General features: G+C 43.5%; 1 protein-coding gene across 2 annotated transcripts; it reads left to right on the forward strand.

The window, feature by feature from the left end:
- Positions 1–1,555: 1,555 nt before the first annotated feature.
- LOC143002999 (disintegrin and metalloproteinase domain-containing protein 10) lies at positions 1,556–21,767 on the forward strand. 2 transcript variants are annotated; one of them, XM_076153450.1, is made up of 15 exons: positions 1,556–1,747; positions 2,545–2,692; positions 2,854–2,972; positions 3,230–3,385; positions 7,653–7,738; positions 8,483–8,605; positions 10,857–10,949; positions 11,041–11,209; positions 15,256–15,419; positions 17,652–17,823; positions 18,007–18,151; positions 18,527–18,710; positions 19,464–19,563; positions 20,015–20,235; positions 21,237–21,767. In XM_076153450.1, the coding sequence occupies exons 1-15, from the start codon at positions 1,687–1,689 to the stop codon at positions 21,333–21,335; spliced, it is 2,040 nt and encodes a 679-aa protein (XP_076009565.1). In that variant the 5' UTR covers positions 1,556–1,686; the 3' UTR covers positions 21,336–21,767. The 2 variants fall into 2 exon arrangements, with proteins under 2 accessions (XP_076009565.1, XP_076009566.1); XM_076153451.1 differs by lacking the exon at positions 21,237–21,767 and adding an exon at positions 20,557–20,829.
- The last annotated feature ends 1,218 nt before the right edge of the window (positions 21,768–22,985 follow it).

The raw sequence follows: 22,985 nt of genomic DNA on the forward strand, positions 1-22,985 counted from the left end.
ACAGGGCCTGCAGAAAAGGTGATTTTGCCTTCAAGCCTTGAACAAAAACTTTAAACTTCTGGAGCTCTACAAGCAGATAAACACGAGGGTGTTAATTTGTACCTTCATTTTCTGAGAATGCAAGGGGAGACTACCCTCTCCCCCTCTCTCTCTCTCTCTCACTCTCTATCTCTCTATCTCTATGTGTGTGTGTGTGGACGGTAGGGAGTGCCTGTCCGTGTGGGTGTGTGATGTCACAGCTCTGCTCCGGGTGATCTTTTCCCGGCCAATCGGTGTGAAGCAGGAGATTTGGGGGCGAGGTGGTTAGTGGATGATTAAAAAGGCGGGGGAGGTCACACAGGCAGTAAAACACTGACCTGAGGCAGAACACGGTGTAGTATTCCGCCGCATCTGTCTGTAGTAGCGCCTCAGGCCAAGAATCCGTCTGCAGCTGTCCCGACTGTAACATCTTGTAGGTTGACATGGCTGGACGAGAACCAGCAAGATCATGAGGAAGACCTACTGTATGTCATCATCATCATCATGAGTGCGACCCAGATCGCCTCAAGCTAAAGCAGAGAAGTTACTGCATCACAAGTAAAAGTCACCAGATACTTACAACTACAACCCCATCACATGCATCTATCAGAATGACCGGGTAATGATTTGTCATTATATATTAGCCTGGATAAGAAGTATTTGCATTTCCTGTTCCGACTCAGTTAAATGATTTATTAGTCTTTGAAGTTTGCCCAAGTGATTCCATGAAGTCATGCAGAAGTCATCCTTCATCTACACTGGGATCTGCTGTCACGTTTAACAGGAAGTGAGCATGGATTGGTCGGACAATGACAACGCTTTTTTTATGGTATTGATAAGGTATTCTGGCAGAAAGCAATAATAGTTTAACTGATCTGACAGAAACTTGCTCTCAGTAGTAAAAGCTCCTTTCACCTGACGTGTACTTGCTGTGCACAGAGGTCAGTAACATGGTTGTGCAGTTAGAGCTTAAGGGATTTATACAGCAAACTGGTAAAATGTGACCTGCCAAGCCTTTAACATCTGCTTTACATGAAAACTAATCCAAAGTATTTCCTGGGTCTTATTTTAAGTAGCAAGACTGGGTCACATTTTATTATATTTTCTTGTAAAATGCTGCTGAGCCTCAAAAACTGTTAAAATGATCCCATGTTGTTTTAAAAGAGGTCATGAAATAGTTCTGTGTCACGAAAACCATGGTTTACTTCTCACTGAGGGACATTTTCACTCCCACACAAAAGGAAAGTAAAGGTTATTATCACTGATAAACATGCCGAGTTTGTTTTCCTTTGAACGTAACTGCTTCTTTCCTTAGCTTTACTTTAATACTAAGTGATGAATTACACTCACAAAAGCTCACGGTTCCCACACCACACTTCTAATCTCTCTACAGATTAATTCCAAAGCTTCTTCTTTAAGGAACAATGTGAAAACATCTCATAGCAAACAAGTCTGAATTTGCCTCTCAGCTGTGTCAGTGTGTTCAGTTCCACGCTGAGTTCTGGCTTGAATCTCCAAACTGCTCACATTCCACGGTGGGGAGCACACAGGTAGGAAGCTGGGAAAGGGAGAAGACAGGAGAAAGAGAGGGGAAAAGGGTGAACTACAGAACAATAAAGAGCAAACAGAGAAGAAGAATGAAAACATAAACACTCCAATGAGGAGATCATGGAGGTTCAACACTACTGGCTGCTGCTGCTGCTGCTGGGCTGCCTTGAATGGATTACAGGTAGTGTGGCTCTGGAATAAGCAGTTTAGTCTGTGTGTGTGTGTGTGTGTGTACCTGTGTGTGTGTGTGTGTGTGTGTGTGTCTCTATTGTGTAAGTCTGCATGAGTGTGTGTGTGCCTGCGTGTGCTTCTGTGGGTTGAAATTTGTATTCATCAGCTCACGTGTGCGTTTGAGTGTGTGTGTGTGTGTGTGTGTGTGTGTGTGTGTGTGTGTGTGTTGTGGTGGACTGGTCTCCTCTGGGCTGAGACGTGTCCTCACTTGTCCTCTGTGGAATGCCGCTGCCTTCATCTCACAGTGGGAAATGCATGCGGTTTGGTTTTGTTTAGTTGTGATTAATGGAGTCCGCCCGTTTACTGGAGGTTTAGGTGAACGTGATTCATAGAGGAGGGGGGCGGCAGCAACATTTATCCTTGAACAAGAGAGCGCTCAATAAAGTGCAAGGCCCAGTAATCCTAATAATTAGCCAAAAGTCAACATTTACACAGTGGATATCGTAGAAGTCAAAGTTTGGCCTGATGGTGATGCAAATGTGAAAATTGCAGACTCACCAGTATGAGCAGGTTTCTAAGTTCACCTTTGACCCATCAAATGTTGAAAGGAATGAGCAATCCAATCCCGATCCAATGAGCAAACAATAAAGCATGCAACCACAATACATCTGCTCCTTAGTCTAAGTTAAGGGAAAAGTGAGAGGAACTGTTTTAAGGGGCTGTTTACTGTTGAATTTGTAAATGTTCCTCATTAAATTCTACATTTCCTGTGTAAGCTTTCACGAGTCTGTGTTTCTGTGTGTTTAGGTGCGGTGAGTAGCATCAGCCCGTACATAAGACATTATGAGGGATTGTCCTACGACAGGGAGGATCTGCACAGGAGGCACCTGAGGGCCCGGAGAGCCGCCTGGCCCCATGAACACACACTGCAGCTAGACTTCACAGCTTTCCACAGGTGGTTCACTCATGGTGACGACTCATTCAGACGCCAGGCTAAACACACTGCACTCTGCCTAAATATACAACATTCTTCTTTTTTTTACCAATCCCTAAGCTAATAGGATGACACGTTTGATCTCATCTGCAGTGTGTTTGCTTTGTTTTCCTGCACTTTAGAACGTTTCGCCTTCGCCTGAGACGAGATGCAGCTGAGTTTTCGGAAGATTTCAGGATGATCAATGAAAACGGCCCCGTATCTGCTGACCTCTCCCACATATACACAGGAACTCTAGAGGGTAGGCATCACAGTGTTGAGCTCATCCGGTTAGGCCAGTTAAAGTCAAATCATGTTCTTACTCATCTTATAGTCATTCATAATCATTTCTTTATAGTTTGGATATAAATTCCTTGCTCATATTTCAGCTTTGTGTCTTTCCGTCTCTCTGATCTTTACGGTTCTTACAGTACCTTATCTTATGTCTCAGTCAGTCTCTCACAGTCATGTCTCACCTTTGTCCTCTCCCTGTCCCTGATATCTCCTCTGGTCTTGCAGGTGAACATGGCTCAGCCTGCCATGGATCTGTGTTACAGGGTCAATTCGAGGGTTCCATCCGTACAGATAACGGCACTTATCACGTGGAGCCGATGCACAGATACACCGGCAGCCCCACAGAACATCACTCCATCATATATCATGAGGACGACATGGGTAAGACCTTCAAGTCTGTAACACAAGGGCAGGAAGTAGGAGACCAGAAATAAGGACAGGGGGGGAGAAGAAAATAAAACTAGAGACAGACGGTCCAGGATCAGGACAGTAAACTTGGTTGTGTGGTGGAAAATCATTGAAAAAACAAAACAAATAAACAACAGCAGAGACTTTGAGAAAAAAGTGAAAGTGTTGCAACTTGCAAGCATTTTCTTTCAACATTTCTTATGATAGTTGTTAAGCAATGATGGCTCAGTGTTGATTTACATCCCGGGCCCGTCTGGACTAAGGCCACTGTATTAAGTTGTCATTCTTAAGTCTTGAAACATTCTGTTCTACCTGTCAGCATAACTCAAGGACAACAAACAAAAATGAAACGAAACTCGACATCCAAAAGGAAATGCTTCAACCAAGTCTCCCCCACAGTTTGATTCTCGGCCTTCTTGGCGTTCTAATGTAAGGAATCCTCATCATCATCCTCATCTCTCCTCTCCTGTCTGCAGCGTCCCGCTCTGGTACAAGCTAAGGTTACTATGAGTCAATGAACCAGCCAGCGCCTTAACTCCTGCTAGGATTGTATCCAACACTGGAAGTTATTTCCAGCCCTAAGGGGGGTAGGGCCTCCAGGTCCACCCCTGGAAATAAGCCAAAGAAAAGATTAAACTAAGATGGTGTGACTTAGGAGGAGGAAGAGGAGGAGGAGGAGGAGGACGGTGGGGAAAAAGCAGCGGGGAGAAGGATGTGTAGTGTGACTCTTAAATGTTTGTTATTTGGAATAGTTTGTAAAAGGAGAAGAGGAGAAAAGAAGACTTGAAGGCCTTGGATACGGTTGCTATGATTGATCGATTTGGCTTCTGGATTTGTCCTTATCATATTTGGCCCGATGCTCTTCATCGCTGAGATCTGACACAATGTTCAGTGTGTGTGTGTGTGTGTAGCTGTGTTTGCGTATGTTTGTCTGTGGGGGTGTTTCCTCACTGTGTGTGCGTGCACATTTGCATCACTATTAGAGGCTTTCTAAGAAGTCATTTAGCTGGAAACAGTGCAGATCATGCCAAACTCCCCCCCGTGTTTGTCTTAAACTTTTCCCACACTTCCTGTTGCTCTTTTTTTAACGTCTTTGAGGCCTTGCACAACTGTGGCTGAGTTGTATCTAAATAACAACATCCTGTACACCTGCACTTTGCGACTGACGACATCCTGAACTTCATTCACAAGCAACAGGATGCTGTTAAAGATTTGGCATATGATATTTGATGAAACAATAAATGGCGCCGTGTGATTGATACATTAGGCTCAGATATAATGATGATAGGATTCTGTGTATGTCCACCTCCTGTGGTCCTCAGAAGCACTCAAGATCACTCTGGGACACAGGACACAGCTCAGGGTGGACAGTTTTCCACTTCCAGTCAGTGTATACATCCCAGATCTTTTGTTTCTTTGCTGGTCCCTGTTTGCCTGTTTTCATTATGTCTCTTAAAATATCATTGGCACCCAGGCTTTGTTTAGCAAGAGGCTGGATGCAGCTTGACATAATAGTTACACACAGTACAGTACACAGCTTGTTGTTACATAACACCTTCACCTCACTCAGGACCTTCAATCATGAAGAGGGGCAAAAGTAAAGTTAGTCTACCTCAGTCGCTGCCACATAAACAGCATGAAGTCAGATTGAACAAGAGACGTGTTCCTCACCACTACTACCATTGATGTGCGTGAATGTGTGTGTGTGTGTGTGTGTGCGTGTGTGAGATCTTCTCCTGTTGAGATGAAAGACGAGAGGCAGAACTAAAGTGAAGTGGCACAGCAGTGTGAATGATGGGCAACTACTGACCTCGGGTCGACAGATTAATCGACAGGCTTGAATATCACAGGAACGCTGAAGCATCCAGTGGCTTCTGTTAAGAACCTCTGGAAGACATTGGTGTGTGTGATCACTTGGTCTTTTTGTGCATCACTTGGACGTTTTGTTTGACACTTTGACTTAGATTCCACATTCACAGTGTCAGATGTTCTTTCTCATTGACATGTTAACCAACCTACACACACTGTAGTTTATCCATCGGAGTCATTGACAAATCACATCATGTCAACTGGAGGATGTAACTGTGTGTTAAGAAATGATCTGGACACAGTAGAGACCACTGGCTGAACTCTCGGTCTTCCATTACATTACAAGCATTTGGCAGACGCTTTTATCCAAAGCGACTCACATTACGTTACCACCCTTCGCAGAGGGGGGAGCAATCGAGGGTTCGGTGCCTTGCTCAGGGGCACCTTGGCAGGGACTCGAACCGGCAACCCTCCGGTTCCTAAGCAGTTCCCAAGCGGAAGCTCTACCCACTGAGCTACTGCCTTCCATCTTTGAAGGTTATCAGCCATGTCAGAGCTTCAGTAGCCTTGTCAGTTGAAGAGGGAGGAATTGAGCAACTGAACTTGTGTGTCCAAGAATAAGAATAAGAAACTATGCATTACTCCATTTCTCTACTTGAAAGCTTCCCAACACCTGCTGGGAATTTCAGTCTTTCCTGAAATGTAACACTGATCTTTGGTTTAAGGAAACACTTCTCTTCCCTCTTTCTGATTTAACACTAAGAAGAATGTTGCCAGAAGTCTTCCACTGATTGATCAGCGGTGCCTGAGATACAGGTCATTATGAGCAGATTCAGTCAGACATTTTGTTGTGTATGTTGGCATAGACGTCTGCAAAGATACCATTTGGTTGTACAGAGCAGTCCAGAGACATTTAGGTCCAACATTGCGATCGTCTGCAAGAGAGAGAGAGAGAGAGAGAGAGAGAGAGAAGACGAGCATGAAGAAAGGTCTGGAAATAATTCAGTCAGTGGGTCGACACCCGATATTTAGCCCTTCAGGTCCACCCCACCCCCCACTCATGCCACGTACGGGACCAAACGCTCACTTCTGATTGGCTGGCTTACTTTACTCGGGTGGTGTGATCCAATCATGGGTTCCTTTCACTTACAGCAGGCCATGTAGGCACGCACACACACACACACACACACACACACACACACACAAACACAAACACACACTTTGTATCACCCCTTTAAGTTCTTATGGGTCACTAATTAGCGTATAATATAATGAAGGTATAATATGTTTTATTATTATTGATGTTGTCTGCTGATATATGCTGATACAGACACAGTGACACATTCCAGGGTGGCATGGTGAACGTGATAGGTTTGATTCCTCAAAGGTGTTTCTCCCTCTAGTCACATATTTTCCCAGACTTTATGAACCTAACACACTGCATTGTGCTTTTCGTGGCACCATGCAGATGCACAATACAACGGTCCAGTTTCTGTGAGTGCAATCCCACCTTTAGCGCATTAGATAGAGGCAGATGTCTTGGCGCTGTTACAGCTCACAGTCTCAATGCTGTTCCAGTGAAATTTAACCTGCACTTATCTAAGCATTCACCACAGAGCAGCCTGTGCTTCCAATCCACAACGTTGTGGTTTCCAAACTCTCTCTATTTACAAAGTGTCTGACGAAGCCACGGCTGTGCTGTCTGTGTTTTCACACATGCTGCTTGTTGTCCTGGTGACTTGGAGTTCAAGCTAATTCCCGCTATTGCATTTTCCATTGCTCAACATTGCTCTGAAGGAGGAATGGATAAAGTGTAAAGATTACAAACAAGTTCACAGCAGTCAGCAGTTCCTTATGAGATTTCCCAACTTTTAAAGGTCTCCGGGTTCAAACGTCTTGTATAATTAAATCTAACTTCCATGATGACTTAATTAAACCCTCTTTGTGGCTGGCATGATGTGTTGCACAAACATTTCATTCTGCAGTGGGAATGTAGTAACCAAATATTATGTGGTATTCAACCAAACTTAGCATGTGCACCACTCATGCAAGCCACATAATCATTCCAACACAAACACACCAGATCAAACTGTGGCCTTGATCCACAGTACATGGATAAGTCATGTGTGTGTGTGTGGGGGGAGGATATTTGTTAGTTCATCTTTCATAATGTCTCAATTGCGGGAACAAATCAAATCTAGTGCATTGACGAAAAGCTTTGATGTTTGTTTCGCTGATGATTCATTACTTTGTTTGTATTCTTTTCTCTTTTATTGGGACTCCCACTCACAACCTTTCATTGTGACCTTTCCAGGTCTCTAATTGAATGAACATTTACTTGTTTACTAGTTGTAGTTCGCACTCATATGGTCTAACTTGTCTGTGTGTGTATTATTATGCCGTCTCTGAGTTTCTGGGTACTTTTCTGCAGTTTTGCCGTCCATGGGAACGCAACCTGGTGGATTCTGTGGTGCGGAGCATCTAAATCTCCTCATCCAGAGCCTCACTGCCAATGAGGTGGGACAGGGCATCACCTGACACACACACACACACACACACACACACACACACACACACACACACACACACACACACACACACACACACACACACACACACACACACACATACACCTTTTCATTTGTGTCCTGAATTTCTCCTCTTGTGCAATACTATTCACCACAAATTGGCTGCAAAACCAAATTCCTATATTTGACCGATGTGTCTCTATTTATGAGCACATTTATTCAGGTCACTTTAATTTAGCCTTTTGAGTCACAAAGGACAAATTACAGGTCCAATCCAGACAGAACAGGCTTAAACTACACTCACAGTTGATGTCAAAGGTCTGCAAGACTGTAAAGAGATGCAAAAGGCAGCTGGTATTGATATCTGCATAGCTATCTGCCCCATAGGTACCTTAGTTCTTGTTGATCTTTGACTGAGTGGGTGGTGGCCCCAACGACTTCAGTCAACAATAGACATCACCAATCCATTTTTAACAACACGACGGAAGGTAAAGAACATTTCCACAGTTTGATCGATTGCTGGATCATGAATTGTTTAAACAGATGTTGTTCCCACCGGCGTGTCCGAGGCTTGTCTCAGGACGCCACCAACTTCCTGTCGCTGCGTATGTCTTTTGTCTGCTTGATTGATGAATTAAGTGAAGTCATGTATTTATTTGATGTAAAGGGCTATCAGAAAGGACGGATCTGATTTAAGTTCTCCGTCTCTTTGTCCCTGTAACCTCGTCCACAGGAGGCGCCAGGTAGCCGTTCAAGGAGAACTGTGGATGAATCAAAGACCAGCTGCTTGCTCCACATTCATGCTGACTACCTATACTACAAAAAGTTCAAGTCTGTAGAAGGTGTTGTGGCTCAGGTAATCTCCAAAATTGTTCAACATTAATGGCGCCTACTCAGTTTGACAAACTTTCTTGGAATTTAGAAGAACCTCCGACTCTACGAAGCGTCACTCCCTCACAATGAAACTAAATTCCATTCGTTGCTGACGTATCTGACATTTCAAGCCTCTGAGAACACAATGTAAAATTTGTAGGACTCACTTAATGGTACATCCAGGACCATTACGCAATTCACCCGAGACAAAACAAGGATTTCCCCGACTCTTGGCTGAACCCTGGAGACTTTGTTTACCAACCTGTCCTGACCTGTCCTCAGTGTTCCGATTCGTGGGTACATTCTGCTGTCACCAGAGTTCAACGTCTGCAATCCTCAGCCACCAAGCTAAATTGTCACAACTTGAAAATCCAAAATCATCCAACTCTTCCCATGGGGATTGATTCTTTCAATTTCCTTTCAAATGAAGTGATTTGAGTGAAAATGACTGCATACCATACGATTATGGGATACTGGAAACTACCAAGGATACAGTGGTTATGTTCTCCTAATATGTGACATTAACTGTTATATAACCTGTATTCACATTTAGATGACACAACAGATCTCACCAGCTACACCCAAAGACTGAAGCACAGCAGTGGAGACATTCACAGACTCTCCTCACTGGCTGAGCACATGGTGGCGTACAGAGAACACTTTGCTAAGCCAGCACGGCAGCTGTGAGGGCTTCAGCTGGTCCACATGGCTGAACCAGGCGGACCGGTCACCTCCTGCATTGTTATGTTGTAACTGCCACATTAGGGACACAACTGGGAAACACCTTCCTAAACTCTATTTTCTCAACAATTAGTGACCACCTCCTTTTTACATCTTTGGACTCTGTGAACTCCAAAGTGTTTTATAATATTGACAGTGGCAAACATTTCTAACCCTATGACCTTTGTTTTTGATCTTTTACCTTATTAGAAATGAAAATTCCTGCCGTAGCTACCCAAGTGTGTAAGAAAAACACTACTGCTTGTAAGGAGAATCTTCCTCCAGAAAATGTAGGACACACAAACATCACTTTTCTTTTATGGGACCATAAACTCAGAGACCCTCATGGCCCGACACATCACTTGTTATACAGGCATGTTTTTACCAGATTTGTTTTCACCTGGTCCTGGTTTCTCTTTGTCTGAACTCTAATGTGAGCAATACGCCGGGTTAAAAGCCAATGGCCTGCTGGCATGGCTGTATTGCTTCAGTGCAATAAGCTACATAACAGTGCAGACACAGACTGAGTAACACTTATGTACCTGGGGTCAGGGGTCACATTAAAAGTGCAAGCCTGATACTGAATTTAGCCACATGAAAAAATTACTTTAGATTTTAGTTGCAGACTCTGGGGGAGTTTTGGAAGAAGCTACAATGTCTTTTGTGATTTATTTAGTTTAAGGTTTTATTATAAATCTGTGCTGCTTACATAAATCTGGCCGTGGTCAAAGTCAGGTGAGGGGGCCCTCAGCTGTTTTGTTTATGACAAAAGTGACCCGACTCAGATTCTTTCCACTGTAAACACGCACCTGTATGTTTTCCCTGGTTGAACTCTATCCCTTTGTTGCATTGGGTGAGACATAACACTCTAAATGTTGCCGTGCTGTGATCTTTCAGCGTAAATACACCAAGTGCTGTCGTCAATCACAGTGACCTGCTTCAATGCCCACAATGGAGCATGTGGTGTCAATAATTATTGTTTTGGAAATACTCAGAAGGCCCAATTGTTTGTTGATCCCCTGCTGTCTGCTGGAGCACAGAGTCAAACCTTCACACGTGGCCGGGTTTCACATGCTGCTCTCAGAGGGTGACTGGCTGTGTCACCCAGTGTGAAAAACACCCTGCGGATAACCTGGATTTACAGATTACCTGACCTGGACCACTTATGTATCAGTGATCAGATCCTGGAGTGTTTGTTTGGATCTGCTAGGAAGTTCAGCCATGTATATTTATATAATCTAATAATATATAATGCTGCTTCTGTCAGTCTGAAATGGACTCTAGATTTTATCTGATATGCCCTTCAGAATCTCAGCGTAAAAGCAAGCAATTTACTTTGTGAGTGACCTACAAGCTCCAGCTCCATGACGACACAAAAAGAGCCCAGTGTTTCCATCCTGAGTCAACCAACACCTACATAACTATGAAGATCAGATCCTCTCAAGGGATACTGTTGTCGATTCTTCAGGCGGTTGTTTCAGCTAAATGTATTTGACCTTAACTGTCCTTCTCAGGTTGCCTCTTACATGAGAGCTGCTAATGACATCTACAACAAGTTGGACTTTGATGGCATCAAGTTGATCAACTTTAAAGTGAAATCCCTCAGCGTAAGGACTCCAGATCCAAAATGTCAACTGTCTCCTAGCTGGAGTTACTTCATATGCAGGCCTGTGCTGTTTGTGTCTGTTTCATCTCCAGGTGATTACCAAGGAGGACAAAAATGACCCTCTGCATCCTCTGTTCATCGGACCAGAGAAGCTGCTGAGTTTGTTCTCAGAGAACAACTGGGGAAACTTCTGTCTGTCCTACCTGCTCACTAACAGAGACTACAGCGGAGTGCTGGGACTCGCCTGGGAGGGCAAGGCTGGTGAGAACGCTTACAACACATGTGTACACATAGCGTACAAGCACACATACACACGCTCACACAATCAGACCATACAGACTCAGATTGAGCCACAGGGCATCACGCTACCATTTCCTAGTTGTGTAGTAGTGTCAAGGAAAAAAAGAAAGAAAGAAAGAAGCATTTTGAGGAAATATGCAGAGAATACAAATACAAAAGAAACAGAAGGTTGTTTTCTTGAATCAGCTGATATCAGGGTCCTCAGGGTCCACAGACCTCCAGAAGATGCACACCACTTTTGTCAAACCCTACAGGCAATGTTTTCAAGAGACCAGAAGCCGGACGTGACTGAACAGCTCAATGTGCCGTCCTCAGTGATTTGCATGTAGCGCTGCCTTAACTGCTGCTACTCAACAACAACCATCAGGGAACAGTGACAAGCTTTTTGTTAGTTATATTCTAATTGTGCATTAAATTAAGAAGAGAACTATTCTAAAGCAGTGAATTAGGAACAATGTGACTTTTTGCTGTCGGGATGCCTCTCAGGTCTGGTGATAAACTCTCAGTGTAACGTTGTTGTTTTGGGAGGAGGTGAAGGAAAAATGTGTGAATTGTTTTGGTAGGAGGTCCTTCCTGCTCGTCTCTGATATTGTCTCATATGCAGCTCTCCATTGGCTAAACTGAGGGGCGTGGGAGCCGGCCACCATGATGACATGTGATTAGGGAGTAGTGAACCTTTGACACACACACACATACATACACACACACACCCGGACGTCTTAGTGAGGCCTAGAAACTGCATTCCTTGCCGGGATCACCATGGTGATACCTCACGTGAGAAACACACACTCTCACACACACATATACCCACAGTGCTGGTGACATTGTTGTGACATTGCAATGGCTACAATCTCATGTGACAGCAACAACGTCATGAGCCGAGTATTAAACATGTTCAACGCTTGACCCTGATAAACAAACACACTCGCCCTGAGGATGCCTCTCACCCACTAAGAACGCTTTATTAGTGCGTCTGGTAATAAGTCTTTTATCATGGGACCATAAACTCAAAGACCCTGATGGCTCTACAGCTACAGCAGGGCACACACAGCATGAATTACATACATACACACAAACACACAACCCCCATCCATCACTTAAGCCCTGACCTCTCCAGATTGTGTTCATACGTCAGCGGAGGATGGGGGTTGGAGCCCACACCAGTGAAATTCCACCTTCTCCTGTGTAGCGAATTGAAGCACGGAGTAATTTTCCAGACAAAGTGTGTGTTGTTGGTGGCGTAACATGTCACATTATTGTCCTGCACTCTGGTAGCTTTAGTGCTGCTGCCGTTTACGTGGCAAGAATTTACGATGTATGGAAAGAAACCAGTAGCCTACAAGGCCTGGATGGAAGCTACCCTAAAGCATTTTATCAGCAAGTTGTTTAACTAAACTATACTAAACCAACCGGCTGGTTAACCAACTATGGAAAACTGCTCATCCAAAATATCCCCAAATCTGACTACGCAAGAATGTGCTCTCTCTCTCTCTCTCTCTCTCTCTCTCTCTCTCTCTCTCTCTCTCTCTCTCTCTCTCTCTCTCTCTCTCTCTCTCTCTCTCTCTCTTCCATTAATAGTCTTCTGTGGAAATAACCTTTTTTTTTTGTGCCTGAGCAAAATATTTCTGCACTGTTTTGATTTCGGAACTCTTTTTAAGGACAAACATTCCATCAACAGTTCCATGGCATCCTTAGTTTGCTAAGAATGCCGTTGAAGGTGTTTTAATGGCAAACCACCTCCCACCGCATGCTTCTCCAAGGGGAACACTGGGCCTTTACTATAGTTTGTTTGTTCACGTGACACCATGTGAGAAAATGCTTTGTCTACTGATGTGTGTGTGTGTGTGTGTGGCATTAATGAGAAGTACCTCAGTGTTGTCAATGTATCCTCAAGCATGTTTCTCTCCATGGCTGCCTGAGGAGACAACGTTAAGGGTCTTGAAGTGTGTCCATACTGTATGTGGTCTTGCTTGTCGTCATACAGTAGTGTGAGCATACTGCATCTGTGTGTTCCTGTTGATGGCAAGTGTACATATTGACCGACTGCGTCTTTGCACTGTGTTTATCCGACAGGCTTATAATAGGAGTCTTTCATTATGACTTCTTTCTGTGAGAAGGAGGAGGAGAAAAGGAGGGGAAAATCTCTACTCTCGCTGCCAAAAACCACAGCTTGGTGGGAGTACACAGCCCAGCTTTAAAGTAATGCTCTTTCTAGGAAACCCAGCTCTGTGAATAGCCCACCAGGGGGGCCATTTTAGGTCAAAAGCAGGGAATGCTGTTGTGCATTCAGAATTCTTCCTAAACATTGGCCTGGGGAATCTGGCCAGACAGATTCTGAGTGTGAAACCTCCTCCACCTTCTAATAATGAAGAATACGCTGACTGAGAATTTCACCCTCTTATTACCAAAGTCAATGTTGTGATTTTGAATACCAAAGAGGTGAAACAGTCTCAGGTTGCTGTGTTGTCTGATAGTCTCTAAGAGTGATGTCCATGTGATGGTATTGACTTTGTCCTGGCCGGAACACTATCCTCACTGTTGCTACAGCAGCAGAGATAGTGACAGTTTGTTTTTGATTTTCAACCTCTGAGCGTCTCTCACGTCAGGTTCACGGCCACTGTGTGAGAAAACACGTTGGTGTGGGATCCCGATGCTCGTGACTGGTTCCCACAGTACTCCGTGTCACTCTAGATTCTCCGAAATGAACTCTGGGTAACTTCAACATATCAACACCTCAAGCTTCAGCCCCCCCAAAATGACCGAGACAGCCCATTGGTGCTGCTGGCCTCATTGTGTAAGAGATGTTATATAAAGCTCATGTGGCTGCATGAGACCTCCACTCAGCACCTCAGGTTGGCTGTGGAGGAAACCAATGGTGAGAGAGGATGGAAACATTACTCCCATACACGCTGAGGGAAAACATTTTGGCGGGAAGGCTGGAAAAGGATAAATAAGGATAGGAATGACTGGATGAAGTGAAAATATTATGTGAAGTGATGGATTTAAATTACAGATTGTTTCATCTCATGCAGAATTCAGCTGATTTGCCAGTATCAGATGCAGAATCAGAAATGCTTTATTTGCCAATTAAGTTTACACTTAAGAGGAATTGCTGTGGTTCTAGGTGCGAACGTAGAAGTAAGTACAAGTAGAATATATAAGCATAATATAATATAATAATAATATATATTATATATAATAATATAATATATATAATGTAATAATAATATAATAATATAAGCAAGTAGAATTGATCCTTATTATTGAGCTTTTGTTTCCTTGAGAGTTTCTGTGAAGAAACTGATGGCAAGACAAATGACCAATCAGACTGACTGACTCTTCCTCATCAAAAGGGTCATGTTCTTCCTTGTTGACCAATAAGACTGGTTTCTCTAGCCAGTCAGCTGGATGGATGATGTCACAACCCAGCCATCCATCCATCCATCAACCATGTGAACGTGGCCAGTTGTTAGTAATTACAAGAGAGTCTGTCAGGGATATTATGCAAACCCAAAAGCAAAGGAGACCTTTGGAGGCCAAATGCCCCTGAGGGCTTTGATGTGCTACAGGGGAGATCAGCAGGTCTGCTCAAACACGGGAGCCTCAGAGCTCGATAACACCACCACTGCATAAACATCACTGTTGATTTAAGGTATTTCCAGTAGCACAAGGCCGGTTATGCAACTATTATGGAAAGTGGCACTTGGATATATTTCTATCACCTCTGTAGTTGTTATTGTTGAGCCTGTGTACACAACATTTCTGCATCGACACATACATGTCATTCCTTGGAGTTTGCAAGCTTCTTACACTACATACAATACAATTTTCCAACCAATGCCTGCTGTCACCTGCACTTAAATAAACCGGCTTAAGAGTCTAAGAACGTGTGTGTTGTACTTAAACCCTGGTTTCTGTATGGTTTCATTCATGTGTTACACCATCTGAGTGGTTTTGTTTACTTGTGTCAGTTACATGCTCATCCTAATCATCTGTGTGTTCTTCAGGTAACTGGGGAGGAATATGTTCCAAGTATGTCAAACTGCGTAATGGTGAGGAATCCACCCTGAACACAGGTCTGGTGACCATTCAGAACTATGGACAGTTCCTGCCTCCCCGACATGTCCAACTGACCCTGGCACACGAGCTGGGACACAGTCTGGGATCTCCGGTGAGCTTCCATCTCAAATATTCAATCTAAAAGGAGTATACGAAATATCAACAACCTATTGAAATGGAGTTTCAAGTCTGTAAAACTCACTCAGTCCACATTTGGTCTCAACTGCACCATCAAACTACCATCGTCGGTACAACTTCCACTATACAATGTAACATAAAGCCATTTGGGTCGTGCACTGAATGATGATACAACATGATGATGGATTAACCTCACCTATTCCCACATGCATGGCTGTTTGCACCAGAGCTAATTGCCTGTGAATGATTCACTTCTGTAGGCATTACAGACCTCGGCCTCCATTGACTGATGTGTTTTATATTGGGACCCTTGGCTCAGACTCACTGGAGCACTTTAACTAAGAGAAGAGGCTCTCTCTCTCTCTCTCTCTCTCTCTCTCTCTCTCTCTCTCTCTCTCTCTCTCTCTCTCTCTCTCTCTCCCTCTCTCTCTCTCTCTCTCTCTCTCCGTCTTCCTCCAGTTATTGTATTTACTCCTATAGGCCTCAATCTCTCAGCCACCCGTACAATGACGACACACAGTTTGTGTATAAACACTGATGCATGCACGTCTGATGGCAACACCTACAACCTTTCACCCACTGCCCAAAATGGCACCCACTCTCCCTTTCACCCTTCCTTCCCTCTTCCACGGACCAAAGATTCCTGTCCTGAACAGATTAGTTCTGCTATTTCAGTCCCTCGACCTTGTGTAAATTAAAATAGGTTCTCCTGTTGCGGCTTGGTATCCTGGCTCCAGTGACAAGCATGTCTCATTACTTCCAGGCCGTACATGCAAGAAGAAGCATGCGGCGAACACAGACTTCAAGATTTGCAGCATCAGAGATGACAGGAACGACAGCGGTGGTCTGTGAGGGAGAATGCTGGGCAGCTTTAGCCTTTGGTCTACTTACCTCACACCCATGCAGACATACAATTGCTTTTCAAACTAGGAGCTTTGGATCACTTGGCTGTTTCTAATGTGACAGGGGCACTAGTGACAAACCTGCAAAGAATTATCACACAGCACTGCGGCTCTACAGAGATTTTAGTTTAGTTTAGCTAAATGCTTTGGTTGTGGTGTTGCTTCTTTGTCTGTTCTCATCAATATAAAATGTTCAGCAATCAAGCTTAATAGGAGCGCAGTTTGCAATCTGTTTAGTATCTAATGAGGCATAGATACAGCAGATTTGGAGATGGCCTGAAAATAATATTATGCTTGAGCGAGCTTAATGTGAAACAGCCGTTGAAGAAGCTCTCAGGCGTTGCAGGAAGTCTGCACAAAACAATGATGTTGACATGTTTTTCTGTTCTTGGGTTCTGTGTAATCAATGTTCCTTCCTTTCTTGCTACTTTCTCATTTTTACTTAGAAAGAGGACAATAGTGCCTCTGAGGTTGCCAGCATATCCACCAGTGCTGTGGTATCTGTGATTATCAGCCAATAAAACATGAACAGGTGCAGAAACACACAGAATACAGCAGGTTCCATCTGCACACAGACATGACTTGAAGTCCTTGTCTGGATGTGTCAATGGAATGTGTCTGAGACACTTTTAGATTATCAATCCAAGGAACAGCAGTTCCAGAAACAAGCTACAGAAACAAGCTCTGATAGAAGCCGGCGGAGCGGTGTGTTCCGTCCTTGGTGCCCCACATGTGGGACACGACATTCCTCAGCTGTTCAAGGGCATCAGATTACAGAGACACAATTGAGGCATATTTACATTTGACAGTATCACAAAGATAACTGTAAAAGTAACACACCTTCTGCTCGCTCACTGTAGTTGCTAACGTAGGTCTAGAGAACAGAGCAACATTGAGACATTCACACCAAGAAAACTAATGTTACTTATTGCAAAATAGCCACAGTAATTAGCCAGCCAGGAGCAAAACTTTTTGGAAACCTTTTTTTTTTTTAAGTTTTCGGCAATACTAGCATGCTTTTGCTCACTTCTTGTTGTGCTAAGCAGGCTGTAGTTTAGATTTTTAATCGATTGGAGGCCATGTAGGCTAATTATTTAATGGGTGCTTGGACATTTGGTCCTTCGCAGACAGTTTAACATGTGAGGGTGTGTTTATGATGATATCCAGAAGGTTTTATCATTTCACATTTTTGTTAGTTAGTTGAAGGACAACAAACTTGTGGGTGAAATATTATATTATGGAAATGATCAAATGGTGTAATTCTTCTTACTCAGGACACGTGGTATATTGTGTCTCTTTTCCAGCATGATGAGGACGCTAACTGTGGGAACCTCGGTTCAAGGGGAGGTAAAGGCAGGTTCCTGATGTTCCCTCATGCCACAGATGAGGTGCGTGAGAACAATGATAAATTCTCCCCCTGCAGCATCAAACACATGAGCAGGATCCTCAGGCTGAAGAAGGACGACTGCTTTGTGGGTGAGGAGGAAACATGCACATGTGCGAGTTGTTGCAGCATTTTGAAAAAAATATTTACGCTCCGTCTTAGTCACTGTAAATAATTTGTCTGACTTGTAGGAGAAATATTTGTATTTGTTTGTATATGAGAGTGCGAGTGTGGACACGCTCGTATTCATCTGCGTGTCTGATCTTTTTGGCCAGTCAGTGATCAGCCCATATGTGGAAACCAGATTGTGGAGGAAGGTGAGGTGTGTGATGTAGGTCACAGCGACGCAGACCCCTGCTGCTACAGCGCTAAAGAACCTGTAGGCGTCCAGTGTCAACTCAAGCCTGGTAAAGTCTGCAGGTACGGCACGAATAAACACACACACAGATGATCAAATTATACTTAAAGACTTCCTCTGTTGCATGTTCTGAAGGAAGTGAAGATCTGCTGGAAGGTTTATGTTGGAATTGTTCCCTGAAGTTTCTTCTCCATCTCTCTTTCATCTCTGTTAATAAAACCAGCACACCACATTGTAATCATTGATCACTTTCTTTGATCTAAGTATTGTTTGATCTGAAATTGTTGAAAGTTCTGCTTCAATTTCACTTGCTAAATACCGGCTGGAAATACTTATCCTGTACTCAGTAAATATACTTAGTTACTTTATACTAATGGTCCATCGTGGATCTCTCATCTCAAGTTTTTGTGTGTCCTTGTGTGTGTGTTATCCATCAGTCCCAGTCAGGGCTTGTGCTGTGGTAAGGACTGTGCATTCAGGCCAGCAGAGTGGAGCTGTGATGAGGAGACGGAGTGTCAGAAGGAGAGCACGTGTTCAGGACTCTCTCCGTTCTGCCCTGAGCCGAACCCAAGGGAAAACCTCACCGTGTGCAGTCAGGGCACGAGAGTCTGCATCAGCGGGGTGAGGCGCCAGAAAATCACACTGCACTGTGATTCTATACCACTGCACAACAAGGCAGTGTGATAGTTGAGTCATGACGAATCCTCCTGCACAGCTCCCCTCTCATGCGGAGTCCCCCAGGAGTCTGTTTTGGATCCTCTTTTGTTCCCTCTGTAAATGTTTCCCCGGGTCATTTATTCTGTGACCTCCACAACAGGTTCCAAGAAGTCTTTTGATGAGCAAGTGAGCAGGGCAAACACGTACAAACATGTTTACCTAAAGTGTCAAATTCTTTATCACTGCAGAGGTATTCCAAGTATCCTGATTTAAGCATTCTATGTGACTGTCATCACCACAGCAGAACACCAACAGGCTTCTTCTTTCCTTCACCTCAGAATGTATTTATAAGCAAAAACACTGTTACAACATTTACAAATGCAGTTTATCAAATCCATATTAGCAGAAGTCAACAGTGTGTTTGTAATGCTCTCTTCATCCCTTAAATCAGGCGTCACGCAACATTTACAATCTTTTTCAGCTGGAGGGACAAGGAGTTGTTACTTCATCGTCCATTCTGAATGTATTGCTCTCTACAGGTGCTCAGAGTGCCGAGGAACACAGAGGATAACAACTGGATAAGAAAAAATACTAATACATTTCAGTTCTCAGTAGTCTAATCTCTAGAAACACTGACATGATTACCCGGTTTTTACGATACTGTCAACCTCTATTGTCCTTTTTTGTCTTATCTGTCTTATGATATTATGTGTGCAGGTGTGTGCCGAGTCTGCTTGTGTGAAACACGACCTGCAGCAGTGTGACTGTCCAGGAGAATCCAGGAAGGAAAAATGCCACATGTGCTGCCAGCAGCCTGGTAACCACAAACATGTTTACACTTCAGCCTGAGCACATCACAGTGCTCACTATCTACTTACATTAGACAAATCCCTGATAATGTTGTCGTTTACTGCTAGACAATCTACCACAATAGTACTGCAGTATTATATTATATACAACAGAAAAACAGGCAAAACAGCTGATGTGAACAAGTATGATCACAGGAGTTGTAGTTGTTGGACAACATCACCTGAGTGTAGAAATTAGGTCAGCGCACACAGGAATAACAAATGAGATTTTAAAGCGACAGGCCACCTCACTTCATTGCAACAACGTGAATTCAAGCCAATGAGTGAAACTAAAACCTCCAACTCTTCAGCAGTTACATTTTTGAACTGTATATACTGTATATTCTGAGTCTGTCAACATGAACCCATTGCCTGCAGGACATACATACTGTATCTTCTTCAAGCATTTGTCTGTGGCAGGTAAGCCTGAGACGTGTGCCAGTACCAGCTCCTCTGTGCTGTCTCAACACTTCCAGAGGAAGCGGTTGCCCCTGGTGGGCGGGGCTCCGTGCTCAGGGAACCGGGGTTACTGTGACAAATTCCATGTATGTCGCATCCTTGATGCAGACGGTCCCATCGCCAGACTGAAGAATTCCTTCCTCAACTTGGACAACTTTGATGACCTGGCAGAGTGGATGAAGGTTGGTGGTTTGCTTTGATTACAGGTTCAGCATTATCCAATGATTCTTAATGTGCAGGCATGAATCGTGGTTAAAGTTTGATGTTGTTGATGAGATGATGGTTGTATTTGTGTGGATTAGTCATTGAGAGCAACTGAGCTTCAGAAAACCCAAATATTAATCAATGCCGAGTATGGTTACTAATCTTAAAATGCTTTAGGTGATTTAATAACTAGTTAAAGTTTATAGTTGTTCTTTGAGGATCCTCCTAGCCATCAGGTTTAGTAAATGTCAGCTCACCAAATGATGGTGTAGATTATCTAAATTGACCTTATTCTACAGCTGCAGATGCTGTTCTGGGCGTGCAGCAGATGTTAGCATATGGTGGCATCCCCCGCTCAGCTCAGTGTGTTTGGGAAGCCTCCTGATGCTCAGCTGTCTTGGATGTTCCACTCTCACTTCGGGGAGATCGTTTCTCACGGAGAGCATGAACAATCTGGAATGCATGCTGGTGTTTGAGCAGCAACGTGTATTAGCCATCCATTCCACTGGAGACACAAAGCGTGACCCCTAACTGATGATGTTTAGATTAAACCATGGGGACATCAGGTTGTGTCATGCAGCCAAAAAATTCACTTTCCTGAATTTCTGAGCGCGGAGCTGAGCAGAGTAACCATTGACAATTGTTCCAATATTTTGTCTTTGCATCAAAATAATATGAGTTTCCATCAGCAGACAAAACACAGCATGTGTGTGTGAACATCTGTTTGGCCCAAACAGGAAATAAAACACTACATGTCAACTCTTACATAACAATTAAGTTGCAAAGTCTGGTTCCATTACATTTTGTCTTTATCCTCTCCACACAAAATGCAGCTCAAGCATAACTTCAAATTGCGCAAAATGCAGCCTCACTGAAAACGTTGAATGTGATAAAGGGCACTAATTACATTGCTTGATTGTTCATTTTGTGATACTTGACTATCAACATGACTCTGTGTGTGTTCATGTGTCCCATGCAGGCTCACTGGTGGGCCATCCTCCTGGCCATCCTCACACTGTCTGCAGTGATGGGCAGCACCGTCTGCCTCTGCGGACGCACTCTGAACACAAGGGATTAGGATTGACCTTTGACCCCTAACAACTTTGTGAATGTCACGATTTTGACGTTCACAACAAACTGCTACCACAAAAGTGCCTCTGCCACCTCCCTCCTGTGAACCTTATTTCAAGAAGTGCTTACTGTATCCCTTGATGTGTGTCTTGCAAATATCACCGTTGCCGCCAACTACATGGCAGGGATACTACAGCAATGTAAAGGCAACTGTCCCTGCAAAGACTGAGGAGACTTACCCTTGTTTCAGCCTGTTGTGTCCTTGCTGTTGCTATTTGGAACTGTGAGTTATTTCAGCATGGACGGGCACTCCAGCTTTCAGAGACATGACAGGACAAGTACAAATACACGTACTGCATTAGGACTTTGGTACAAACTTTGCTATAGGCAAATTTACACAGATGATGTTAAAGTAAATAAAGTGACGGGTTTGTTTTAATCATTGACCATTCATGATTTACGTCATTTTATCATACTGCGCACTTAACATTTTTGAAGTCACAAAAATGCACATTTTTCAATTCCTGCCTGCACTTCATCACTCAGATTAAATCTCACCTAGTTAAGTCGTTACTGTCATAAATCAGTGTGAGAATGAGCAGAACAATGCCACAAACACACACAAGTTTCTACCTGCTGTGGTTCTGTTGAAAAGAACCAATAAAGAAACCTGTCATATTTCCCCCTCACATGATGACACACAAACCAACTTCCACAAAACAGCCATGAAAGTTTTTGAACATGATATTTCACTACAGCAACATAGTTAGCAACATAGCCCAGCAGGCTACGTAGCGCTTAGCGTCAGACAATCTCACAGAAGTTTCCCAGCACCAGACAGCAGCAGCAGCCAGCTCAGCGGGGCATTTAAACTTTGACATGGAATCATAATGACAATGACATGGAGTCATTCTCTCAGTCATAACACCGCCAAAATATGGAATAAATTTGCAAACTCACAGTCATTTTGAGGCTTGGAATGTCCTGAAGCTATATTGAGACACAAGCTTCTTCTTCTCCTTCTTTACCTGTATTTTTATTTATAATGATAATTCTTTTCTATCAACACATGGAATCAAATCTCAGGTTGAGGGTGTCTAAAACAATTGTGAGCTTTGTTGTGTTTATAAAGAGCTATGTGTTATTAAATACAGGCGAGATTTGAGATCTGAAGGCATTCAGTCAGCAATCAAAGACAATGCACTACACCTGTTCATACCTGTCCCATTGGGAACCACAAGGTCACAAGGTCATATCAACATTTAGCAGCTACAGCTGAGGACAATCATCAAAAACTAATCTTTAAACTGGGGCCTCACTACAAGGTTACCTGATATGTACAACTGGGGAATGTTTGTGGTTCTGATCAAGAAAACCTTGGAAAAACCAAAATAGCTGAATGTTGTTTGTGTCCCAGTTTTCACTGTGTCTTCCCCTCACTGTTTACACTGGATGGGTCACCTTGACACACTCGGGTAAATGCAATGACGTCATAAGTACAAGGACGTAAGCCAACTCGGAGCTGTGTTTTGATAATTGTGCTGTTCCAAGCACTTTTATATCAAAAACAGATTTGGGAACATTTATATTGTTAAATTCCTCTGATAAAACACATTACAATCTCTGGACCACACTGTGAGAATTTTCAAGTCTAATG

This window comes from Genypterus blacodes, unplaced genomic scaffold (assembly GCF_046128005.1).
Source record: "Genypterus blacodes isolate CSIRO-AG114 ecotype Tasmania unplaced genomic scaffold, CSIRO-AGI_Gbla_v1 ptg000058l_1, whole genome shotgun sequence".
NCBI classification, from domain to species: Eukaryota; Metazoa; Chordata; class Actinopteri; order Ophidiiformes; family Ophidiidae; genus Genypterus; species Genypterus blacodes.

Bases quoted from the DNA above. Each gene is read 5' to 3' on its own strand.
- LOC143002999 (XM_076153450.1), top strand. From the start codon at position 1,687: ATGGAGGTTCAACACTACTGGCTGCTGCTGCTGCTGCTGGGCTGCCTT. The intron at 1,748-2,544 runs GTAGTGTGGCTC...CTGTGTGTTTAG, and splicing joins CTGCCTTGAATGGATTACAG to GTGCGGTGAGTAGCATCAGC. The intron at 2,693-2,853 runs GTGGTTCACTCA...CCTGCACTTTAG, and splicing joins GACTTCACAGCTTTCCACAG to AACGTTTCGCCTTCGCCTGA.